At 39.4% G+C, this 25,727-nt stretch overlaps 1 protein-coding gene across 1 annotated transcript in view; it reads left to right on the forward strand.

The window, feature by feature from the left end:
• Nucleotides 1-25,727, forward strand: part of VPS53 (VPS53 subunit of GARP complex) — an 833,787-nt gene that overhangs the window by 636,014 nt on the left and 172,046 nt on the right. Inside the window, exons 17-18 of the mRNA XM_053707376.1 lie at nt 3,808-3,886; nt 14,561-14,709. Of these exons, the coding sequence (XP_053563351.1) occupies nt 3,808-3,886; nt 14,561-14,709 (228 nt within the window). The remainder of the gene's footprint in view (nt 1-3,807; nt 3,887-14,560; nt 14,710-25,727) is intronic.

Below are 25,727 nucleotides of genomic sequence, written 5' to 3' on the forward strand. Positions count from 1 at the left end.
GGGGAAGCAAGCTAAGGCTTTCTTTTTTTTAGCAGGCTTGGATATGCAATGTTCCAGATCCTTGGGCCATACATATAGTATCCCACGGTTACAGAATAGGATTCAAATCTTGTCCTCCTAGGGGCAGGTTCCACCTCTCAAGGTTATCTGCTAATCAGATAAAGAGAGAGGCCTTCTTAAACTGCGTAAAGGACCTATCATCCCTGGCAGTGATTGTTCCAGTTCCTCTAGAGAAACAGGGTCTAGGATTCTATTCAAATCTATTTGTAGTTTCCAAGAAGTGTCTCAATCAATTCCTCAGGGTTCCGTCCTTCAAGATGGAGACCATCCGTTCTATTCTTCCTTTGGTCTAAAAGGGTCAGTTAATGAAGACTATAGATCAGAAGGACGGGTATCTTCATGTTCATATTCACAGGGATCATTACCGGTATCTAAGGTTTGCCTTCCTGGACAAACATTTCCAGTTTGTTGCCCTTCCTTTTGGCCTTGCTACTGCTCCCAGAATTTTTGCAAAGATTGTGGGGGCTCTTCTGGCAGTGGTAAGGTCCCAGGGTATTGCTGTGGCGCCCTATCTAGACGACATTTTAGTTCAAGCGCCATCTTTCTTTTCATCTAGCAAGATCTAGGAGATGATATTGTCTTATGCTACGTTCCCACGGGTGGAAAGTGAATCTGGGAAAGAGTTCCCTTGTTACAGATACAAGGGTTTGTTTCTTGGGAAAAATCATAGATTCCCTGTCCATGAAGATCTTTGACGGATGTCAGAAAATCCAAGCTTCATGTTTCTTGCCTGTCTCTCCAGTCTGCTATTCATCCATCTATCTTATTGCATGGAGGTGATTCGACTGATGGTTACCTTCATGGACATCATTCCTTGTGCTCGGTTCCATCTTAGACCTCTGCATGCTCAGTCAATGGAACGGGGACCACTAAGATCTCTCGCAGAAGATAAATTTGGATTCCCCACAAGAGTCTCACTCTCATGGTGGGTTTCACAGGACCATCTGTCTCGGGGCAAATGCTTCCTGAGGCCTTCCTGTGTGATTGGGACCACGGATGCCAGCCTGTTAGGCTGGGGAGCAGATTGGGGTTTCTTAAAGACACAAGGTCTGTGGACTCTAGATGAGTAGTCTCTTCCAATAAACATCTTAGAGTTGAGAGCAATTTTCTATGCTTTAATTGCTTGGCCTCAACTAGCTTTGGTCTGATTTATCAGACAACATCACCTTGGTGGCCTACATCAATTACCAGGAAGGAACTAGGAGTTCCTTGACAATGGAGGTGTCTCACATTCTCAAGTGGGTGGAGTCTCTCGATTGCCATCTGTCTGTCATCCACATACCAGGGGTGGACAACTGGGAGGTGGATTTTCTAAGCAGGCAGACTTTTCATCCCGGAGAGTGGGCTCTCCACCCAGAGGTTTTCACAATAACTCTCAGGTGTGGGTTTCCAGAGTTGGATCTGATGACACCAAGTTTCCAAAGTACAGTTCAAGGTCAAGAGATCCTCAAGCCATTCTGGTAGATGCTCTAGCGGTTCCTTGGAGCTTCAATCTAGCATACCTGTTTCCTCCATTTGCATTGCTTCCACGAGTAATTGCTCACATCAAACAGGAGAGAGCTTCTGTGATTCTAATAGATCCTGCATGGCCTCGCAGGATCTGGTTTGCGGATCTGGTGACTGTCATCTCTTCCGCCGTGGTGATTACCTTTCAGGAAGGACCTTCTACTTCAGTGTCCCTTTCTTCATCCAGATCTGGTTTCTCTGAAGCGGACTGTGTCAGCCATAACGGATCAGCCCAGGATTCTACCCAACTGCTAGCGTGAAAAGTAAAACACACGCTAGCACACTGAGAATAAACCAGGACGTGACCCACTCAGGTTTGCAATTACAAAGTAAAGAGTTCCTTTAAGCAGGATAGCAACAAACAAAGGTAAATGTTCCTTTAAGCAGGTTTGAGTAAAGCAAATGATAAATGTTCCTTTAAGCAGGTTAGTAACAAACAAAGGTAAATGTTCCTTTAAGCAGGTTTGAGTAAAGCAAATGATAAATGTTCCTTTAAGCAGGTTAGCAACAAACAAAGGTAAATGTTCCTTTAAGCAGGTTTGAGTAAAGTAAATGATAAATGTCCCTTTAAGCAGGTTAGCACCAAACAAAGGTAAATGTTCCTTTAAGCAGGTTTGAGTAAAGCAAATGATAAATGTCCCTTTAAGCAGGTTAGCACCAAACAAAGGTAAATGTTCCTTTAAGCAGGTTTGAGTAAAGCAAATGATAAATGTCCCTTTAAGCAGGTTAGCACCAAACAAAGGTAAATGTTCCTTTAAGCAGGTTTGAGTAAAGCAAATAATCAAGCTGAAAAGGGTCAGAACATTAAACAGAAAGATTGAGGAAACCTGGCAAAACTCCAAGTCAGGCAGGCAGGAATCAAAAATATCCAAAACAGGTTTCAGGCAAGCGAAGTCAGGCAGGTTAGGTTCAGAATTCAAACATAGAAATAAGGTACTCACAATACAGTCCGGAATACAGAGAACAAACGGGCCCCAAGGAGGATCTCCTGCCATCTTTTAAAGCCCAAGCAGAGACGCCGTGACGTCAGAGGGGCATGTCTGGAACGATCGCGTAACGTTGCTAGGCAACGAGACGTCAAAGCCCATGGAGGACAGCCGGGAACCGCGGAAACACGGCGATGAACGGACAGAAGCCTGACAGACTGCTTGGATATTGAACGTCTAAGTTTGGCTAGACGTGGCTTCTCTGAGAAAGTCATAGATACTATTCTTCAGGCTCATAAACAGGTTACTCGCAGAATTTACCATAGGGTATGGTGTAAATGCCTTCATTGGTGTGATTCAAAAGTTTTTTCTTGGAACAGAGTAAAGGTTCCTCAAATTTTGGCTTTTCTTTAGGAGGGTCTGGAGATGGTTTTGTCGGTTAGTATTTTGAAGGGTCAGATTTCTGCTCTGTCTATTCTTCTGCATAAACATCTGGCAGTTTTGCCAGGTGTTCAGTCTTTTGTTAAGGCTTAGGTCACAATCAGGCCTGTGTTTAAATCTGTTGCTCCTCCTCGGAGTCTTAACCTTGTTCTTAGAGTTTTGCAGCTGGCTCTGTTTGAGCCATTGCATTCTGTTAGTATTACATTTCTATCTTGGAAGGTTTTGTTTCTTCTTGCTATTTTTTCTGCTCGCAGAGTTTCCGACTTTCGGCTTTGCAGTGTGATTCCCCTTACCTTATTAGTGTCAGATCGTAATATTAATCAGGAAATTGTTGTTCCTTCTTTTTGTCCAACCCTTCTTCCCAGAAGAAACGTCTTTTGCTTAACTTGGATGTTGAGCCTGCTATTAAATTTTATCTTCAAGCAGCTAAAGATTTTGGGCAGACTTCTGCCATGTTTATTGTTTTCTCTGGTAAGCGTAGGGGTCAGAAGGCCACATCTACCACTCTTTCTCTCTGGTTGAGAAGTGTTATCTGTTTAGCTTATGAGACAGCTGGACAGCAGCCTCCTGAGAGAGTTACGGCTCATTCCACTAAAGCGGTTTCCACCCTTATTTAAATTCAGACGCCAGTTTGTTTTGTCTAGTCCTCAGGCACCTCTATATCATTGTGTTATCATCTTTTTCTGTTTCCCTTTGGCCGAATGACTGGGGGTTATGGGTAAGGGAAGTGATACTTAACAGCTCTGCTGGGGTGCTCTTTGCCTACTCCTGCTGGCCAGGAGTGAATATCCCACTAGTAATTAGAATGTTTTGTGGATTCTCCATGCCCGGAAAGAAATACATTTTTCAGGTAAGCATAAATTTTGTTTTTTAGAGTGATTTCGAACAGTATCCAGCTTCTAGTGCAAGACCTTGATTCTTCGTGTGATCCTGCACTAACTGCAATGAGCAAGGTAAGTGTACACATTACTTATCTGTATCACACGTTTTAAGGTAAAACTACACCAATTGTATTTATATTCAGCAAATTATTGAATAATTATTAGCCAGGCATGATTAAAATAGACCAAAACTAATAGAGCAGTATAATCTGTGTATTTACTACTAATGCTCATTAGCTGATGAAGCAATCGGACATTAAGGGGTAGATTTATCAAATGCCTGGCGGGCATGATTCACTGCAGTGAATTATGTCTGCCCGGCATCACTAAATGCCGACAGCATACGCTGTTGGCAGTTACCATTGCACAAGCAATCAGCTGCGAGCAGGGGGTGTCAATCATCCCAATCATATACCGAAAGGGTGGTGGACGAGTTAAAGGGATACTAATCTTTCATGATTCAGATAGAGCACGCAATTTTAAGCAACATTTTATTTACTCCCATTATCAATTTTTCTTCATTATCTTGCTATCTTTATTTAAAAAGCATGAATGTAAAGATTAGGAGCCGGACCATTTTTGGTTCAGAACCCTGAATAGCGCTTCCTGATTAGTGGGTACATTTAGCCACCAATAAGCAAGCATAACCCAGTTTCTAAACCCAAAATGGGTTGGCTCCTCAACTTAAAGGGACAGTCTAGGCCAAAAAAAACTTTCATGATTTAGATAGAGCATGTCATTTTAAACAATTTTCCAATTTACTTTTATCACCAATTGTGCTTTTTTCTCTTTGTATTCTTAGTTTAAAGCTTAACCTAGTAGGTTCATATGCTAATTTCTTAGACCTTGAAGCCCACCTCTTTCAGATTGCATTTTAACAGTTTTTCACCACTAGAGGGTGTTAGTTCACGTATTTCATATAGATAACACTGTGCTCGTGCACAAGAAGTTATCTGGGAGCAGGCACTGATTGGCTAGACTGCAAGTCTGTCAAAAGAACTGAAAAAAGCTGCAGTTTGCAGAGGCTTAGATACAAGATAATCACAGAGGTTAAGAGTATATTATTATATCTGTGTTGGTTATGCAAAACTGGGAAATGGGTAATAAAGGGATTATCTATCTTTTAAAACAATAAAAATTCTGGTGTAGCCTGTCCCTTTAACATTACTACTTTTTTAATGAAGATAGCAAGAGAGAGAAGACAAATTGATAATAGTAGAAAATTAGAAATGTGTTTAAAATTGCAGGCTCTATCTGAATCATTAAAGAAAAAATTTGGGTTTAGTGTCCCTTTAAGGAGCAACAGTCTTATGACCGCTGCTTCTTAACTTAAGTTTCCGGCGAGCTGGAAACTTCAGGGATAGATTGGAGCATCCGCTGCTTAATAAATCTACCCCTAAGCATTAGTTTTAATAGAATAGGAATGCTCATTTAGGATAGTTATCAATAGCCTGAGGCCCTTCACTTGCTCAGTTGCTGCCTTTGCATACCCCATGTGATTAAATGCCCTGTAAAGTATTTTTTTCTGTATGGATCATTGTGTGATCATGGACAGACTGTTGAAAAACATAATTTATGTAAGAATTTACCTGATAAATTAATTTCTTTCATATTGGCAAGAGTCCATGAGCTAGTGACGTATGGGATATACAATCCTACCAGGAGGGGCAAAGTTTCCCAAACCTCAAAATGCCTATAAATACACCCCTCACCACACCCACAATTCAGTTTAACGAATAGCCAAGTAGTGGGGTGATAAAGAAAGGAGTAAAAAGCATCAACAAAGGAATTTGGAAATAATTGTGCTTTATACAAAAAAATCATAACCACCATAAAAAAGGTGGGCCTCATGGACTCTTGCCAATATGAAAGAAATGAATTTATCAGGTAAATTATTACATAAATTAGGTTTTCTTTCATGTAATTGGCAAGAGTCCATGAGCTAGTGATATATGGGATATCAATACCCAAGATGTGAAACTCCACTCAAGAGTCACTAGAGAGGGAGGGATAAAAATAAACAGCCATTTCTCGCTGAAAAAATAATCCACAACCCAAAATATAAGTTATTCTCATAATGAAAAGAAAAACTTAAAACATCAGCAGAAGAATCGAACTGAAACAGCTGCCTGAAGAACTTTTCTTCCAAAAACTGCTTCTGAAGAAGCAAATACATCAAAATGGTAGAATTTAGTAAAAGTATGCAAAGAGGACCAAGTTGCTGCTTTGCAAATCTGATCAACTGAAGCTTCATTCTTAAAATCCCACGAAGTGAAGACTGATCTAGTAGAATGAGCTGTAATTCTCTGAGCCGGGGCCTGACCCGACTCAAAATAAGCTTGAAGAATCAAAAGCTTTAACCAAGAAGCCAAGGAAATAGCAGAGGCCTTCTGACCTTTCCTATGACCAGAAAATATAACAAATAGACTAGAAGTCTTCCTGGAATTTTTAGTAGCTTAAACATAATATTTCAAAGCTCTCACCACATCCAAAGAATGTAAGGATCTTTCCAAATAATTCTTAGGATTAGGACACAAGGAAGGGACAACAATTTATCTACTAATGTTGTTAGAATTCACAACTTTAGGCAAAAATTTAAATGAAGTCCACAAAACCGCCTTATCCTGATGAAAAATCAGAAAGGGAGATTAACAAGAAAGCAGATAGCTTAGAAATTCTTCAAGCAGAAGAGATGGCCAAAAGGAACAACACCTTCCAAGAAAGTAGTTTAATGTCCAAAGAATGCATAGGCTCAAACGGAGGAGCCTGTAAAGCCTTCAAAACCAAATTAAGACTCCAAGGAGGAGAGATTGATTTAATAACAGGCTTAATACGAACTAAAGCCTGTACAAAACAGTGAATATCAGGAAGTTTAGCAATCTTTCTGTGAAACAAAACAGAAAGTGCAGAGATTTGTCCCTTCAAGGAACTTGCAGACAAACCCTTATCCAAACCATTCTGAAGAAACTGTAGAATTCTAGAAATTCTAAAAGAATGCCAAGAGAATTTATGAGAAGAACACCAGGAAATGTAAGTCTTCCAAACTCGATAATAAATCTTTCTAGAGGCAGATTTACGAGCTTGTAACATAGTATTAATCACTGAGTCAGAGAAACCTCTATGACTTAGTACTAAGCATTCAATTTCCATACCTTCAAATTTAATGACTTGAGATCCTGATGGAAAAACGGACCTTGAGACAGAAGGTCCGCCCTTAACGGAAGTGGCCAAGGTTGGCAACTGGACATCCGAACAAGATCCGCATACCAAAACCTGTGTGGCCATGCTGGAACCACCAGCAACACAAACGCTTGTTCCATGATGATTTTGGATATCACTCTTGGAAGAAAAATGTTAGCAGGATGATAACACCAAGGAAGTGTCAGTGCATCCACTGCTTCCGCCTGAACATCCCTGGACCTGGACAGGTATCTGGGAAGTTTCTTGTTTAGATGAGAGGCCATCAGATCTATCTCTGGAAGACCCCACATCTGAACAATCTGAGAAAACACATCCAGATGGAGAGACCACTCCCCTGAATGTAAAGTCTGGCGGCTGAGATATTCCGCCTCCCAATTGTCTACACCTGGGATATGAACCGCAGAGATTAGACAGGAGCTGGATTCCGCCCAAGCAAGTATCCGAGATACTTCTTTCATTGCTTGGGGACTGTGAGTCCCACCCTGATGATTGACATATGCCACAGTTGTGATATTGTCTGTCTGAAAGCAAATGAACGGTTCTCTCTTCAACAGAGGCCAAAACTGAAGAGCTCTGAGAATTGCATGGAGTTCTAAAATATTGATTGGTAATCTCGCCTCTTGAGATTTCCAAACCCCTTGTTCTGTCAGAGATCCCCAAACAGCTCTCCAACCTGAAAGACACACTGATCACAGTCCAGGTTGGCCGAACAAAGGAAGCCCCTTGAACTAAACGCTGGTGATTTAACCACCACGTCAGAGAGTGTCGAACATTGGGATTTAAGGATATTAACTGTGATATCTTTGTATAATACCTGCACCATTGATTCAGCATACAAAGCTGGAGAGGTCTCATGTGAAAACGAGCAAAAGGAATCGCGTCCGATGCTGCAGTCATGAGGCCTAAAACTTCCATGCACATAGCCACTGAAGGGAATGACTGAGACTGAAGGTGCCAACAGGCTGCAACCAATTTCAAATGTCTCTTGTCTGTTAGATTCAGTGTTCATGACTCTGTCTCTATCTGGAAACCTAAAAAGGTGACCCTTGTCTGAGGAATCAAGAAACTTTTTGGTAAATTGATCCTCCAACCATGTTTTTGAAGAAACAACACTAGTTGATTTGTGTGAGATTCTGCAGAACGTAAATACTGAGCTAGTACCAAGATATCGTCCAAATAATGAAACACCGCAATACCCTGCTCTCTGATTACAGAATTACAGAGAGTAGGGCACCTAGAACCTTGGAAAAGATTCTTGGAGCCTGTTGCTAGGCCAAATGGAAGAGCAACAAATTGGTAATGCTGGTCTAGAAAAGAGAATCTCAGGAACTGAAAATGTTCTGGATGAATCGGAATATGAAGGTATGCATCCTGCAAGTCTATTGTAGACATATAATGTCCTTGCTGAACAAAAGGCAGAATAGTCCTTATAGTCACCATCTTGAAAGTTGGTACTTTTACATAACGATTCAAAATTATCAGATCCAGAACTGGTCTGAATGAATTTTCCTTCTTTGGTACAATGAATAGATTTGAATAAATGCCCAGACCTTGTTCCTGAAAAGGAACCGGCATGATTACCCCTGAAGACTCCAGGTCTGAAACACACTTTAGGAAAGCCTGAGCGTTTACTGGATTTGCTGGGATACGTGAGAGAAAAAATCTTCTCACAGGAGGTCATACTCTGAATCCTATTCGATACCCTTGAGAGACTCTGAATCCATTGATTTTGGACAGAATTTATCCAAAAATCCTTGAAAAACCTTAATCTGCCCCCTACCAGCTGAGCTGGAATGAGGGCTGCACCTTCATGCTGACTTAGGGGCTGATTTTGTTTTTTTAAAAGGCTTGGATTTATTCCAATTTGAGGAAGGTTTCCAATTGGAAACAGATTCCTTGGGGGAAGGATTAGATTTTTGTTCCTTATTTTGACGAAAGGAACGAAAACGGTTAGAAGCCTTAGATTTACCCTTAGGTTTTTTTATCCTGAGGCAGATAAAACCCCTTTCCTCCAGTAACAGTTGAAATAATAGAATCCAACCGAGAACCAAATAAATTATTACCTTGGAAAGAAAGAGATAATAATCTAGACTTAGATGTCATATCAGCATTCCAAGATTTAAGCCACAAAGCTCTTCTAGCTAAAATAGCTAAAGACATGGATCTAACATCAATTTTGATAATATAAAAAATGGCATCACAAATAAAATGATTAGCATGTTGCAGTAAACGAACAATGCTAGATATGTCAGAATTCAATACTTGTTGCGCTAAATTCTCCAACCAAAAAGTTGATGCAGCTGCAACATCAGCCAAAGAAATTGCAGGCCTGAGAAGATGACCTGAATATAAATAGGAAACTTGAATCCTATCTAAGGAAAGCCTATCCAAAGGATCTTTAAAAGAAGTACTATCTTCCATAGGAATAATGGTACGTTTAGCAAGAGTAGAAATAGCGCCATCAACTTTGGGGATCTTTTCCCAAAACTCTATAGAAATTTCTGGTAAAGGATACAATTTTTTTAAACCTTGAAGAAGGAATAAAAGGAGTACCTGGCTTATTCCATTCCTTAGAAATCATATCAGAAATAGCATCAGGAATAGGAAAAACCTCTGGGGTAACCACAGGAGGTCTAAAAACAGAATTTAAACGCTTACTAGTCTTAATGTCAAGAGGACTAGCTTCCTCAATATCCAAAGTAATTAACACTTCTTTTAACAAAGAATGAATATACTCTATTTTAAAACAAATAAGTAGATTTTTCAGTGTCAATATCTGAGGAGGGATCTTTTGAATCAGATAGATCCTCATCAGAGGAGGATAAATCATTATGTTGTCGGTCATTTGAAATTTCATCAACTTTATGAGAAGTTTTAAGACCTTTTACGTTTATTAGAAGGCGGAAATGCAGACAAGCCTTCTGAATAGAATCAGTAACAAATTCTTTAAAATTCATAGGTATATCATGTACATTAGAAGTTGAAGGAACTGCAACTGGCAATGTACTATTTCTGATGGATACATTCTCTGCATGTAAAAGTTTATCATGACAAACATTACAAATGACATTCGGAGATATAATTTCCACAATCTTACAACAAATGCACTTAGCTTTGGTAGAACCAATGTCAGGCTGCAAAGTTCCAACAGATACTTCTGAGGCAGGATCAGATTGAGACATCTTACAAAAGGTAAAAGAAAAAACAACATATAAAGCAAAATTATCAATTTCCTTATGACAGTTTCAGGAATGGGAAAAAAATGCAAACAGTATAGCCCTCTGACATAGAGAAAGGCAAGAGGCAAACAGCAATGGGGTATAAAAATAATGAAAAATTTGGCGCCAAGAATGACGCACAACGTAAGAGAAAAAATTTTGGTGCCAACAATATTTGGAAATGACACTCTTGCGTCACTAACGACGCAACCGTGTGTAAGGCTTCCGCGTCAATTACGACGCCGGAAGTGACGAACTTGCGTCAACAGACGTACTTTTCACGCCAAAAAAATTCCCGCGCCAAGAATGACGCAATAAAGTCTAGCATTTGGCACACCCGCGGGCCTAATGCTGCCCGCAATTTGTAAGTAAAAAGTAATCAATTTGAAAAAAGACTAAACCCCAGGTAATATAAAAATATTTCTTAATATGTTTTATTTCCCAAATATGAAACTGACAGTCTGCACAAGGAAATACATGAACCTGACTCATGGCAAATATAAGTACTATACATATATTTAGAACTTTATATAAATGCATAAAGTGCCAAACCATAGCTGGGGTGTCTTAAGTAATAAAAAACATACTTACCAAAAAGACACCCATCCACATATAGCAGATAGCCAAACCAGTACTGAAATAGTTATCAGTAGAGGTAATGGTATATGAGAGTATATCGTCGATCTGAAAAGGGAGGTAGGAGATGAATCTCTACGACCGATAACAGAGAACCTATGAAATAGACCCCCGTTAGGGAAATCATCGTATTCAAATAAGTGATACTCCCTTCACATCCCTCTGACATTCGCTGTACTCCGAGAGGAATCGGGCTTCAAAATGCTGAGAAGCGCATATCAACGTAGAAATCTTAGCACAAACTTACTTCACCACCTCCATAGGAGGCAAAGTTTGTAAAAAAAAGAAATGTGGGTGTGGTGAGGGTGTATTTATAGGCATTTTGAGGTTTGGGAAACTTCCCCTCCTGGTAGGAATGTATATCCCATACGTCACCAGCTCATGGACTCTTGTCAATTACATGAAAGAAAATATTCTTTTCACAAAGATGCTCGATATTAAATTGCAGTCACAAACCTCCTTAGAAAGAATTACAGTACAGTTATTTGTTTGTTTTTGTTTGGAAATGCAACAATTTGCAGATTAGATCTGAAGTATGCTATTCTACAGATTATGTGAAGAATATGATTGGATAATAGGACAGTGCTTCAGGTCTCTATGGTTACATTTTGTATTGAGTGTCTTTACCCTCTCAGGCTGTGTGTTTAGGCTGTGTACACCTGTATGAAAATATATTATGAACAGATATAATAGACATGTAAATGCTGTTTTTGTATGATTATCAGCATGTCATATGTAGTTAGTTGAAAACTACCTGGAGCCAGCCCAAGGAAAACACAAGGGTAAATCATTTAGACCTGGTGAGAAAATGTATTCTGACATAGGCAAAACAGCCACAGTGCAGTTCAACTTTCCGCTAATGACTTTTCATTCTGCTATGCTACTTCTCAAAGAAGAAAAAGACAATGACATAGACCATAATTTTACTTTTATTTTCCAGCCACCGTATTCATAAAAGGAAAAAAAAATGTTAAGGATTAGATTGAGGTTAAGAAAACTGGAACCAAAGTGAGAAACCTAGTCATAAACTTGAGTGTTGTAATCAGACTTTGTGATTAAGTCTTTCATGCTAGAGGGATAGAAAATACATTGCTCAGCTTATAATTCTAAATATATAGATATGGTGTGTGGAAGCACACCAATCCTCAAGGGGGCGCTCTCAATCAAAACAAATGTAATACAATGTAATAACAATAATAATGTATACAACAACACTCTAAAAATAAACAGCAGGATACCAGAGGGGGAAAAAAAATATATATTACCTTGTGACTGGAAGCACAATAAATATCCAATAACTAAATGATATCCTGTAAGTCACAATAGCTCCAGAAGATTGCAAAGGTCAGCTCTCTGTCCTAAGGGGGTCAAAATCCTGATGATAACAGATGGTCTGAAAAAAGAAACACAGAGGCGCCCAATGGCCTAATACCACAATACCAAGGGACAAGCAAAATATGTAAGACTAATACTCACAAACGAATAGCACCAAAAAGTGCAAGGAAGCAGACTGGAACCTCACAGTTGCCCAGCAAACTGAACAGACGCAGAGATAATTCTGGAGTACTTCTTCACCAGTGAGGTCCTCCTGGTTCCTAAAGGGGAGGATATAGAGCCAACATAGCCCAGTGCAGTTTGTACAAATATATGTGTATCTAGGGAATATGCACACTTACATGTAGCAAAGCACCTCCAGGTGCAATATACACAGACTGGGACTTCTCAGCCGCCCAGCTGACCGTTACAAAGGTTTCAGCAAATAAGAAAGCTCCCAAAACTGATGCAGGAGTATAGATGGATTCCCAGATAAAATCCAGCAGCAAGTGTATTAGTTAAAAAGAATATTTTTATTTTAAAAGCAACATGTTTCTCAGCCTACAACTGGTTGTTTCCTCAGGCTATGATAACATGTTGCTTTTAAAATAAAAATATTCTTTTTAACTAATACACTTGCTGCTGGATTTTATCTGGGAATCCATCTATACTCCTGCATCAGTTTTGGGAGCTTTCTTATTTGCTGAAACCTTTGTAACGGTCAGCTGGGCGGCTGAGAAGTCCCAGTCTGTGTATATTGCACCTGGAGGTGCTTTGCTACATGTAAGTGTGCATATTCCCTAGATACACATATATTTGTACAAACTGCACTGGGCTATGTTGGCTCTATATCCTCCCCTTTAGGAACCAGGAGGACCTCACTGGTGAAGAAGTACTCCAGAATTATCTATGCGTCTGTTCAGTTTGCTGGGCAACTGTGAGGTTCCAGTCTGCTTCCTTGCAGTTTTTGGTGCTATTCGTTTGTGAATATTAGTCTTACATATTCTGCTTGTCCCTTGGTATTGTGGTATTAGGCCATTGGGCGCCTCTGTGTTTCTTTTTGCAGTTTATAATTATAAATTAGCAGGTTATGAGAACTTTTGACAACACTAGTTTGCATAAACTAAAATTAAAGGGACATAAAACAAGTTGGGATAGAGACGAAATATAATATGTACTTTAATTACTTTACCTGCGAATTTATTCTGCAGTGCCTCGCCTTTAACCCTTTCTTTTAAGTTTCCGATTTGTTCAGCTTCTAACTCCCCCCCACACAATTCCTTCTATTACTGTATCTATATCCACCTTTGATATGGTAGAATGCAAGACTTTAACACTCATTATCTGCTGGAGCATGCCTAGAAACAAATAAGCTGCTGTGAACTCAGTTGAAATACAATGCCTGTGTTTCTGATGCTAAACACTGATACGTGGGGTGGATCAGACTACTCCAGACAGCCTAGCTATGTAACTAATTTTGCTTATTATTGAAAATTATTTTAAAATACTTGGCAGCAATTTTTAAACATTTTTTTTATGCAAACTATTTTTAGGATATGCAGAGATCTCAACATGTTTTATGGCACTTTAAGGAATAAAATCCACATCTTAATTTTTTTCCACTTTTTTTGTTTTTTTGCTGTAATAATTTAGTGCATGCAAATATTGTAAAGTTTTGTTCTGATGGAAAGTCAGGTTCATGAAATCTGGAACCTGCTTAACAGAAATAACAAACATATGTTTTTTACGTACAAGACTCTTACCTAGGAGTGTAGGCTTTCTCAGGAAACAATATGGCCTTACAAATTCTCACACCTCCAGCAGGTGTATTATCTGGAACTGCTATTCAAAAGCACACGTCTGTGTCTAATCAACGTGCAGAAGTCCATCTGCTTGCTGTAGAACACGATTCTGAGCATAACACAGAAAACAACTACTATACGTTTTGCATAAACAAATGCAATTTTGCACGTGAATGCTTATTTTTTTATACATTGAAATGCTTGTATCTGTGTGTGCTAACCACATGAAATGTAATTTGTCACATACTCCGTTTTTGTTTTTCTAAAAAAGGAAAGAATACTAGTTATATTTTTTCCTTTTAAAAACAAAAACGGAGTATGTGACAAATGACATTTCATGTGGTTAGCACACACAGATACAAGCATTGCACAGTAACATACAAGTTTTTCATGTGTAACAGTTTTTAGTACATGTTCATATGAATGAATCCTAGATCGGAGTGTTCTGTTGTATTCATTTTTCTGTAAGCATGGAAGCACATTCATGCATTGACCAATATGATGACTCTACAGAGTATGGATCTTGCTTTTTTTGCTTATTACTTTTGTCTTCTCTTTAACATCTCACTGTGCAGATGCAGTGGCAGAATGTGGAGCACGTTGGTGATCAAAGCCCCTATGTTACTTCAATTATTCTTCACATCAAGCAGAACGTCCCTATCATCCGTGACAACCTCGCCTCCACAAGGAAGTACTTCACCCAATTCTGCATTAAATTTGCAAAGTAAGTTAACAGGCCTGCTCCCTATTTCTAGAACATATTTCATGTTTTACAATGCAATAAATATTTGCAGATTTACAACTGTAAAATCAAGTTTGACTTTGTTTAAAAGTGTAGCTTTAAAATACTGGACAAGTAATAAATAAATTGCATTATACTGTTAGGGAATATAGCTTTAATTGGCACATATAATAATGTATTTATTTATTTTTGCCTTCTTACCATAAGGGGAAATCTGGAATAGACAGTTGGTTTAAGACTGTGTACCCTTCAGATTATTTTATGTAAAATTATCCTGAAAAATATCACTAGATATTAGAATGTCAATGCCAAGTATATGAAAATGGTTTCATTTCTGACATTAAGATGCAAATTAGTGGGATTTAGGTTTGTATAAAATGATATGTTACTGAAGTTCCATTATACTTTGTGTTTACATGAAAATGATAACATTTGTACAATAATAGGTCTTTAGGAATTTAATTTTGGAAGTAACTTAGGCTTGAGGTTAGGGTTTAAAAATTATTAAATCCAAATTGCTGAAGTATGCATTCAGCAAAAAGTTATGTGACGTGCAGTATCTATTTTTATGTGCAAATTTGCAAAATAACCAAAAAAGTGTTGAAAGGGTTAGTCACTTAGGTCACTATGTATGAACCTTAGTGGCAGCCTATAAACATTGCATGTTAAAGTAGCTTAACTTGAACACTTGATTGGAACCAGCCATGGTCCCTTTGGAAGAACAAGAAAGCCTGTACTGTAAGAATATACAATATAGTTTCAGTCTTTAAAGTATATTGACATAACTATATTGTATCAGATATTTCCCCATTAAACCGCAGTGTATGGTGGATGGCAGTTAAATCTAAGCCCATTAGGAAATCTGCATCTACTTTGCAGCTGCACACAATGCATTAGTAGAATTTAAAGGGACAGTCAAGTCCAAAATAAACTTTCATGATTTAAATAGGACATGCAATTTTAAACAATTTTCCAATTTACTTTTATCACCAATTTTGCTTTGTTCTCTTGGTATTCTTAGTTGAAAGCTTAACCTAGGAGGTTCATATGCTAATTTCTTAGACCTTGAAGGCCCCCTCTTTTCAGAATGCATTTCAACAGTTTTTCACCACTAGAGGGTGTTAGTTCATGTGCTTCATATAGATAACACTGTGCTCATGCATGTGAAGTTATCTGGGAGCAGGCACTGATTGGCTAAACTGCAAGTCTGTCAAAAGAACTGAAATAAAGGGGCAGTTTGCAGAGGCTTAGATACAAGATAATCACAGAGGTTAAAAGTATATTAATATAACTGTGTTGGTTATGCAAAACTAGGGAATGGGTAATAAAGGGATTATCTATATTTTAAAGCAATACAAATTCTGGTGTAGACTGTCCCTTTAATGTAACTAATAACTGATCCTATATTATAAAAGACAAGTGTTTGTCTGAAGCCGTCATGCGCAGTACAGACAAACACTTGGCCTTAGATTCTATTCTCGCGCACCTCGGCATAGCTGACAGCTGACAGATTGGGAGCGCGAGGTATACAGCATACAAGCAGCTGTGAGATAGGGAGCGCAAGCTACTCAACAGCTGTGAGGTCTGCTGCGTGAGAAGCGGCAACGCGCTCCCCAGACCTCACAGCTGTTTGTGGCCGACGGGAGCGTCGCGAGGGGCGTGGCCGGGCATCGCGAGGGGCGTGGCCGAGCGGGTGTTGCCGCGATGGGGCGTGGCCGGGCGGGGTCCCGCGAAGACAGAGCCAGAGAGGGAGCAGGAGGGGGGGGGGTAGAGAGCCAAAGAGAAGGGGGGGGGCAGAGAGCCAAAGAGAAGGGGGGGGCAGAGAGCCAAAGAGAAGGGGGGGGCAGAGAGCCAAAGAGAAGGGGGGGCAGAGAGCCAAAGAGAAGGCGGGGGCAGAGAGCCAATGAGAAGGGGGGGGCAGAGAGCCAAAGAGAAGGGGGGGGGGGCAGAGAGCCAAAGAGAAGGGGGGGGGGCAGAGAGCCAAAGAGAAGGGGGGGGCAGAGAGCCAAAGAGAAGGGGGGGGCAGAGAGCCAAAGAGAAGGGGGGGGGCAGAGAGCCAAAGAGAAGGGGGGGCAGAGAGCCAAAGAGAAGGGGGGGGCAGAGAGCCAAAGAGAAGGGGGGGGGGGGGCAGAGAGCCAAAGAGAAGGGGGGGGGGGGCAGAGAGCCAAAGAGAAGGGGGGGGCAGAGAGCCAAAGAGAAGGGGGGGGGGCAGAGAGCCAAAGAGAAGGGGGGGCAGAGAGCCAAAGAGGGGGGGCCAGAGCCAAAGGGGGGGGAGAGCGCCAAAGAGGGAGGGGAGAGCAAAAGAGGGGGGGGGGAGAGCCAAAGGGGAGGGGAGAGCCAAAGGGGAGAGAGAGAGCCAAAGGGGGGGGAGCCAAAGAGGGGAGAGAGAGAGCCAAAGAGGGGGGGGAGAGCCAAAGAGGGGGGGGGAGAGCCAAAGAGGGGGGGGGGAAGAGCCAAAGGGGGGGGAGAGCCAAAGAGGGGGGAGAGAGAGCAAAAGAAAGGATGGAGAGAGCCAAAGAGGGGAGAGAGAGAGCAAAAGAGGGGAGAGAGAGAACAAAGGAGAGGGGGGAGAGAAAGCAAAAGAGAGGGGGGAAAGAAAGCAAAAGAGAGGGGGGAAGAGAGAGCAAAAGAAAGGGGGAAGAGAGCAAGGGGTGGGACCGCTGTTCTGAAAAAAATGGCCCGTGTACACGGGCTTTAGTACTAGTTTATAATATTATATTTTGGACTAATCTGTTCAGTAAACAGCCTGAGTGGGTGTTTCTCTTTTTGTATTGCTGTTGCAGACCATGTTAACAAGCCTCTAAACACAGGATATAGCCTTCATTTACTGCTTGGGCACTAGTTTCCTGAAATGCATATTTAGAAAAATAATGCTTTTATAAAATAGAATAAATGTAGAAAGAAGTAGGAAACTTGTTTCATAAGTGAGCAGCTTTCCTTTACTAAAATGTAATTTATTTATTTTTTAAACACCGTTTTATTTGAGACTTTTCTTTAGTTAACTGTGTAAGAACAAAATGATCCAATTGGCACAAATAACTATACCCATTGATTAAGCATAGTGAATTTTTGTTTATGCCTTCTCATGAGGCCCCCATCTTGTCCATTTGACCAGGAAAGTGTCCCATTGTTCAAAATTCTTTATTTCATTGGCTTTGGGGTGATTCAGTTTGCTATTTGACTGATCTTGTAAGCAGTATTCAGTTTTTTGTGAAGTTTACATAGGAGTCAGTAACAATTCATAGGCTGAAGCTCTTTATGCCAAGATTATCTAAACTAAAATGGTAAGCCCACGTATTAGTTCATGTAGATAATAATATAAATATTTTTCTTTCATGTAATTAGCAAGAGTCCATGAGCTAGTGACGTATGGGATATACATTCCTACCAGGAGGGGCAAAGTTTCCCAAACCTTAAAATGCCTATAAATACACCCCTCACCACACCCACAAATCAGTTTTACAAACTTTGCCTCCTATGGAGGTGGTGAAGTAAGTTTGTGCTAGATTCTATGTTGATATGCGCTCCGCAGCAGGTTGGAGCCCGGTTTTCCTCTCAGCGTGCAGTGAATGTCAGAGGGATGTGAGGAGAGTATTGCCTATTTGAATGCAATGATCTCCTTCTACGGGGTCTATTTCATAGGTTCTCTGTTATCGGTCGTAGAGATTCATCTCTTACCTCCCTTTTCAGATCGACGATATACTCTTATATATATATATATACCATTAACTCTGCTGATTTTCGTTTCAGTACTGGTTTGGCTTTCTACAAACATGTAGATGAGTGTCCTGGGGTAAGTAAGTCTTATTTTCTGTGACACTCTAAGCTATGGTTGGGCACTTTTTTATAAAGTTCTAAATATATGTATTCAAACATTTATTTGCCTTGACTCAGGATGTTCAACATTCCTTATTTTCAGACAGTCAGTTTCATATTTGGGATAATGCATTTGAATCAATCATTTTTTCTTACCTTAAAAAATTTGACTTCTTCCCTGTGGGCTGTTAGGCTCGCGGGGGCAGAAAATGCTTCATTTTATTGCGTCATTCTTGGCGCAGACTTTTTTGGCGCAAATTTTTTTTTCTGTTTCCGGCGTCATACGTGTCGCCGGAAGTTGCGTCATTTTTTACGTTCTTTTGCGTCAAAAGTGTCGGCGTTCCGGATGTGGCGTCATTTTTGGCGCCAAAAGCATTTAGGCGCCAAATAATGTGGGCATCTTATTTGGCGCTAAAAAAATATGGGCATCACTTTTGTCTCCACATTATTTAAGTCTCATTATTTATTGCTTCTGGTTGCTAGAAGCTTGTTCACTGGCATTTTTTTCCCATTCCTGAAACTGTCATTTAAGGAATTTGATCAATTTTGCTTTATATGTTGTTTTTTCTATTACATATTGCAAGATGTCCCACGTTGCAACTGAGTCAGAAGATACTTCAGGAAAATCGCTGCCCGGTGCTGGAACTACCAAAGCTAAGTGTATCACTTTTGGTATCTGTTCCTTCAGCTGTTGTTTGTATTAAATGTTATGACAAACTTGTTAATGCAGATAAAATTTCCTTTAGTAAAGTTACATTACCTGTTGCTGTTCCGTCAACATCTAATACTCAGAGTGTTCCTGATAACATAAGAGATTTTGTTTCTAAATCCATTAAGAAGGCTATGTCTGTTATTTCTCCTTCTAGTATACATAAAAGTCTTCTAAAACTTCTCTTTTTTCAGATGAATTTTTAAATGAACATCATCATTCTGATACTGATAATGGTTCTTCTGGTTCAGAGGTTTCTGTCTCAGAGGTTGATGCTGATAAATCTTTGTATTTGTTCAAGATGGAATTTATTCGTTCTTTATTTAAAGAAGTATTAATTGCATTAGAAATAGAGGATTCTGGTCCTCTTGATACTAAAACTAAACGTTTAAATAAGGTTTTTAAATCTCCTGTAGTTATTCCAGAAGTGTTTCCTGTCCCTGATGCTATTTCTGAAGTAATTTCCAGGGAATGGAATAATTTGGGTAATTCATTTACTCCTTTTAAAACGTTTTAAGCAATTATATCCTGTGCCATCTGACAGATTAGAGTTTGGGACAAAATCCCTAAGGTTAATGGGGCTGTCTCTACTCCTGCTATATTTTTAGCGGATGTTGCTGCAGCTTCAACTTTTTGGTTAGAAGCTTTAGCGCAACAAGTAACAGATCATAATTCTCATAGCATTATTATTCTATAACATGCTAATTATTTTATTTGTGATGCCATCTTTGATATCATTAGAATTGATGTCAGGTATATGTCTCTAACTATTTTAGCTAGAAGAGCTTTATGGCGTAAAACTTGGAATGCTGATATGTCTTCTAAGTCAACTTTGCTATCCCTTTCTTTCCAAATTATTCGGTTCTCAGTTGGATTCTTTTATCTCAACTGTTACTGGAAGGAAGGGAACTTTTACCACAGGATATAAAATCTGAGGTAAATTTAGGTCTAATAATTGTTTTTCGTTCCTTTTCATCACAACAAGGAACAAATGCCTGATCCTTCATCCTCAGGAGCGGTATCGGTTTGGAAACCTTCTTCACTTTGGAATATATCCAAGCCTTATAGAAATCCAAAGCCAGCTCCTAAGTCCCCATGAAGGTGCGGCCCTCATTCCAGCTCAGCTGGTATGGGGCAGTTTACGTTCTTTTCAAAGAAATTTGGATCAATTCCGTTCACAATCTCTGGTTTCAGAACATTGTTTCAGAAGGGTACAGAATTGGCTTCAAGTTAAGGCCTCCTGCAAAGAGATTTTTTTCTTTCCCGTGTCCCAGTAAACCCAGCAAAGGCTCAAGCATTTCTGAAATGTGTTTCAGATCTAGAGTTGGCTGGAGTAATTATGCCAGTTCCAGTTCTGGAACAGGGGCTGGGGTTTTATTCTATCTCTTCATTGTACCAAAGAAGGTCAATTCCTTCAGACCAGTTCCGGATCTATCAATATTGAATCGTTATGTAAGGATACCAACATTCAAGATGGTAGCTGTAAGGTCTATCCTGCCTTTTGTTCAGCAAGGGCATTATATGTCTACAATAGATTTACAGGATGCATATCTGCATATTCCGATTCATCCAGATCACTTTTAGTTTCTGAGATTCTCTTTTTTAGACAAGCATTACCAGTTTTGTGGCTCTACCGTTTGGCTTAGCATCAGCTCCAAGAATTTTTACAAAGGTTCTCGGTGCCCTTCTGTCTGTATTCAGAGAACAGGGTATTGGTATTTCCTTATTTGGACGATATCTTGGTACTTGCTCAGTCTTCACATTTAACAGAATCTCATACAAATCGACTTGTGTTGTTTCTTCAAGATCATGGTTGGAGGATCAATTTACCAAAAAGTTCATTGATTCCTCAGACAAGGGTAACCTTTTTAGGTTTCCAGGTAGATTCAGTGTCTATGACTCTGTCTTTGTCAGACAAGAGAAGTCTAACATTGATATCAGCTTGTCAAAACCTTCAGTCACAATCATTCCCTTTGGTAGCCTTATGCATGGAAATTTTAGGTCTTATGACTGCTGCATCGGACGCGATCTCCTTTGCTCATTTTCACATGCGACCTCTTCAGCTCTGTATGCTGAACCAATGGTGCAGGGATTACACAAAGATATCTCAATTAATATCTTTAAAACCGATTGTACGACACTCTCTGACGTGGTGGACAGATCACCATCGTTTAGTTCAGGGGGCTTCTTTTGTTGTTCCGACCTGGACTGTAATTTCAAAAGATGCAAGTCTTACAGGTTGGGGAGCTGTGTGGGGGTCTCTGACGGCACACGGGGTTTGGGAATCTCAGGAGGTGAGATTACCAATCAATATTTTGGAACTCCGTGCAATTTTCAGAGCTCTTCGGTCTTGGCCTCTTCTGAAGAGAGAGTCGTTCATTTGTTTTCAGACAGACAATGTCACAACTGTGGCATACATCAATCATCAAGGAGGGACTCACAGTCCTCTGGCTATGAAAGAAGTATCTCGAATTCTGGTTTGGGCGGAATCCAGCTCTTGTCTAATCTCTGCGGTTCATTTCCCAGGTATAGACAATTAGGAAGCGGATTATCTCAGTCGTCAAACGTTGTATCCGGGCAAATGGTCTCTTCACCCAGAGTTATTTCTTCAGATTGTTCAAATGTGGGAACTTCCAGAAATAGATCTGATGGTTTCTCATCTAAACAAGAAACTTCCCAGGTATCTGTTCAGACCCCGGGATCCTCAGGCGGAGGCAGTGAATGCATTATCACTTCCTTGGAAGTATCATCCTGCCTATATCTCTCCGCCTCTAGTTCTTCTTCCAAGAGTAATCTCCAAGATTCTGAAGGAATGCTCGTTTGTTCTGCTGGTAGCTCCAGCATGGACGGATTCTTTTTCGGATGGCCTCTTGCCAACCGTGGGCTCTTCCGTTAAGACCAGACCTTCTGTCGCAAGGTCCTTTTTTCCATCAGGATCTCAAATCTTTAAATTTAAGGGTATGGAGATTGAACGCTTGATTCTTGGTCAAAGAGGTTTCTCTGACTCTGTGATTAATACTATGTTACAGGCTCGTAAATCTGTATCTAGAGAGATATATTATAGAGTCTGGAAGACTTATATTTCTTAGTGTCTTCTCATCATTTTTCCTGGCATTCTTTTAGAATTACGAGAATTTTTTTACAGTTTCTTCAGGATGGTTTAGATAAAGGTTTGTCCGCAAGTTCCTTCACAGGACAAATCTCTGCCCTTTCTGTTCTTTTTCACAGAAAGATAGCTAATCTTCCTGATATTCATTGTTTTGTACAAGACTTGGTTCATATAAAACCTGTCATTCAGTCAATTTCTCCTCCTTGGAGTTTGAATTTGGTTCTGGGGGCTCTTCTAACTCCTCCTTTTGAACCCATGCATTCATTTGGACATTAAACTTCTTTCTTGGAAAGTTTTGTTTCTTTTGGCCATCTCTTCTGCCAGAAGAGTCTCTGAATTATCTGCTCTTTCTTGTGAGTCTCCTTTTCTGATTTTTCATCAGGATAAGGCGGTGTTGCGAACTTCTTTCGAATTTTTTCCTAAGGTTGTGTATTCTAACAACATTAGTAGAGAAATTGTGGTTCCTTCATTATGTCCTAATCCTAAGAATTCTAAGGAGAAATCATTGCATTCTTTGGATGTTGTTAGAGCTTTGTAATATTATGTTGAAGCTACTAAGTCTTTCCGAAAGACTTCTAGTCTATTTTTCATCTTTTCTGGTTCTAGAAAAAGCCAGAAAGCTTCTGCCATTTCTTTGGCATCTTGGTTGAAATCTTTAATTCATCATGCCTATGTCGAGTCGGGTAAAACTCCGCCTCAAAGGATTACAGCTCATTCTACTAGGTCAGTTTCTACTTCCTGGGCGTTTAGGAATGAAGCTTCGGTTGATCAGATTTGCAAAGCAGCAACTTGGTCCTCTTTGCATGCTTTTACTAAATTCTACCATTTTGATGTTTTTTCTTCTTCTGAAGCAGTTTTTTGTAGAAAAGTACTTCAGGCAGCGGTTTCAGATTGAATCTTCTGCTTATGTTTTCATTAAACTTTATTTTGGGTGTGGATTATTTTTGGCAGGAATTGGCTGTCTTTATTTTATCCCTCCCTCTCTAGTGACTCTTGCGTGGAAAGATCCACATCTTGGGTAGTCATTATCCCATACGTCACTAGCTCATGGACTCTTGCTAATTACATGAAAGAAAACATAATTTATGTAAGAACTTACCTGATAAATTAATTTCTTTCATATTAGCAAGAGTCCATGAGGCCCACCCTTTTTGTGGTGGTTATGATTTTTTTGTATAAAGCACAATTATTCCAATTCCTTATTTTATATGCTTTCGCACTTTTTTCTTATCACCCCACTTCTTGGCTATTCGTTAAACTGATTTGTGGGTGTGGTGAGGGGTGTATTTATAGGCATTTTAAGGTTTGGGAAACTTTGCCCCTCCTGGTAGGAATGTATATCCCATACGTCACTAGCTCATGGACTCTTGCTAATATGAAAGAAATGAATTTATCAGGTAAGTTCTTACATAAATTATATTTTTTATTATGTTTAAAGAGATATGATGCCTAAAATTGTATATCATTGTAATTAAAAAGAGCTCCTATTCCAACAAAACAGTTTACACATGTTGTGAATATTATCATTATCCTTATCCTTATTATTATTATTATTATTTTTATTATTATTTCAGTAGTGTACCCGCAAAGGTGTTTAGACACAATAAATATTATGGCGGTTACCAACTTTGCAGGGTCAATTTGTGCAAATTAATAACACTCTGAATTATATCATTTGCAAAGGCTAATACATATATAAAACCTGAATCCTTTTAGTTCTGATCTGTCTATTAATTAAACAGAGACCAGATCAATAAGCAAACATAGTTTATTACAAGAATTATTAGAATTAATAAGCAATATTTGAATATGTGTGCCGTCTGCTTGTGTCCCCTCCTCCTTTTGTGGGTGAGTATGTATTTTATGGAAAATTCTTAACTCCACCCCAACTGATAAGGTTAGGTTCACATAACTGATTGGCTAACACTAATTACAGATTAAGTAACATTTTTGTTAATAAGCTAAGATTTAGCAGTTAGAATATTTTTCCCTCAAGAGATGGCACTCGTCACTAAGCTATAACAGACAAATATGTATTTTGTAAATATATTCTGAAAAACAAGTCAGTATCTCAATTTGACCATTAACCAAGGTTGAACCCCACTAATGTTTATAGAAAAAGAGACTTACTGGAACCATGTATGACAAACATGGGGATATTTGTGAATATTTATACCAGTAATATAATGATAGGAATCATGCAGTTATGTCAGGGACCTTGAATATCATAGTAACTAAACATGGATTATTTTGATAAAGTACAAAAACATCACAGTAAGCAATTATATACTGACAAGCAGCACTAGCTAATAGCTACATATTAATACTGATAAGTAATATATATGTGTATGTGTACCTGAATATATAAGTAAATACACATGATCAATTTTATGCCTCTATTATATAGCACAGACACATGTGATTAATATGCAATATCAAAATGGTGCATTATACTGGACAATTGTCCTGACACACATAAGAACCCTCTGATTCTAATGAGTGACATGCCCATACAAATGTCAGTCCCCTGCCCTTTAGTAGACCTTACCTCCCTTTTTTTGTTGTCAAATAAGGTTTTAACATTTTTGTTCAAAGTTGTTATCAAAGTTTGATATCTGATACTTACCTTACAGAACCATATGCCAATTAAAGATAGTGGGGCATACCCTATGTCTTGCCAATGCATCACAAAAGAGAACACAATTCACTTTATTTGCAAAAAGAAGAGTACCTTGTTTTAAATTGTATTTACTATCATTAGTCAAGTAATTTAATGGAAACTAAGAGACATTGCCGATCACGTCATGGAAGAGGGGCATACAAGTCAGGGCCAGAGGCAGATGTTGGTGGTAGGAGACTCTATTATTAGGAAGGTTGATAGGGTAATTTGTCATCCAGACCCTTTACATAGAACAGTTTGCTGTCTTCCAGGGGCTCGTGTTAGGCATATTGTGGAGCGTATTGATAGATTGTTAGAGGGATGTGGGTCTGATCCTGCAGTCATGGTGCATATTGGTACTAATGAAGGAATCGGTGGGAGATGGAGAGTCCTAAAAAATGACTTCAGGGAGTTAGGTAGCAAGCTTAAAGCAAGGACCTCCAAAGTAATATTTTCTGAGATATTACCAGTGCCGTGTGCTAATTCAGTAAGGCAGAAGGAGTTAAGGTCTGTTAATTCATGGCTAAAAACATGGTGTAAAAATGAGGGGTTTGACTTTTTAGAACACTGGGCTGATTTTTCACTAGGGTACAATTTGTACAGTAAGGATGGATTGCACCTGAATGACATGGGTGCAGGTGTGTTGGGGGAAAGGATGGTAGCACGTTTAGAGAACCTTTTAAACTAGGCAAAGGGGGGGAGGGTCA

This window comes from Bombina bombina, chromosome 3 (assembly GCF_027579735.1).
Source record: "Bombina bombina isolate aBomBom1 chromosome 3, aBomBom1.pri, whole genome shotgun sequence".
Classification (NCBI taxonomy): Eukaryota; Metazoa; Chordata; class Amphibia; order Anura; family Bombinatoridae; genus Bombina; species Bombina bombina.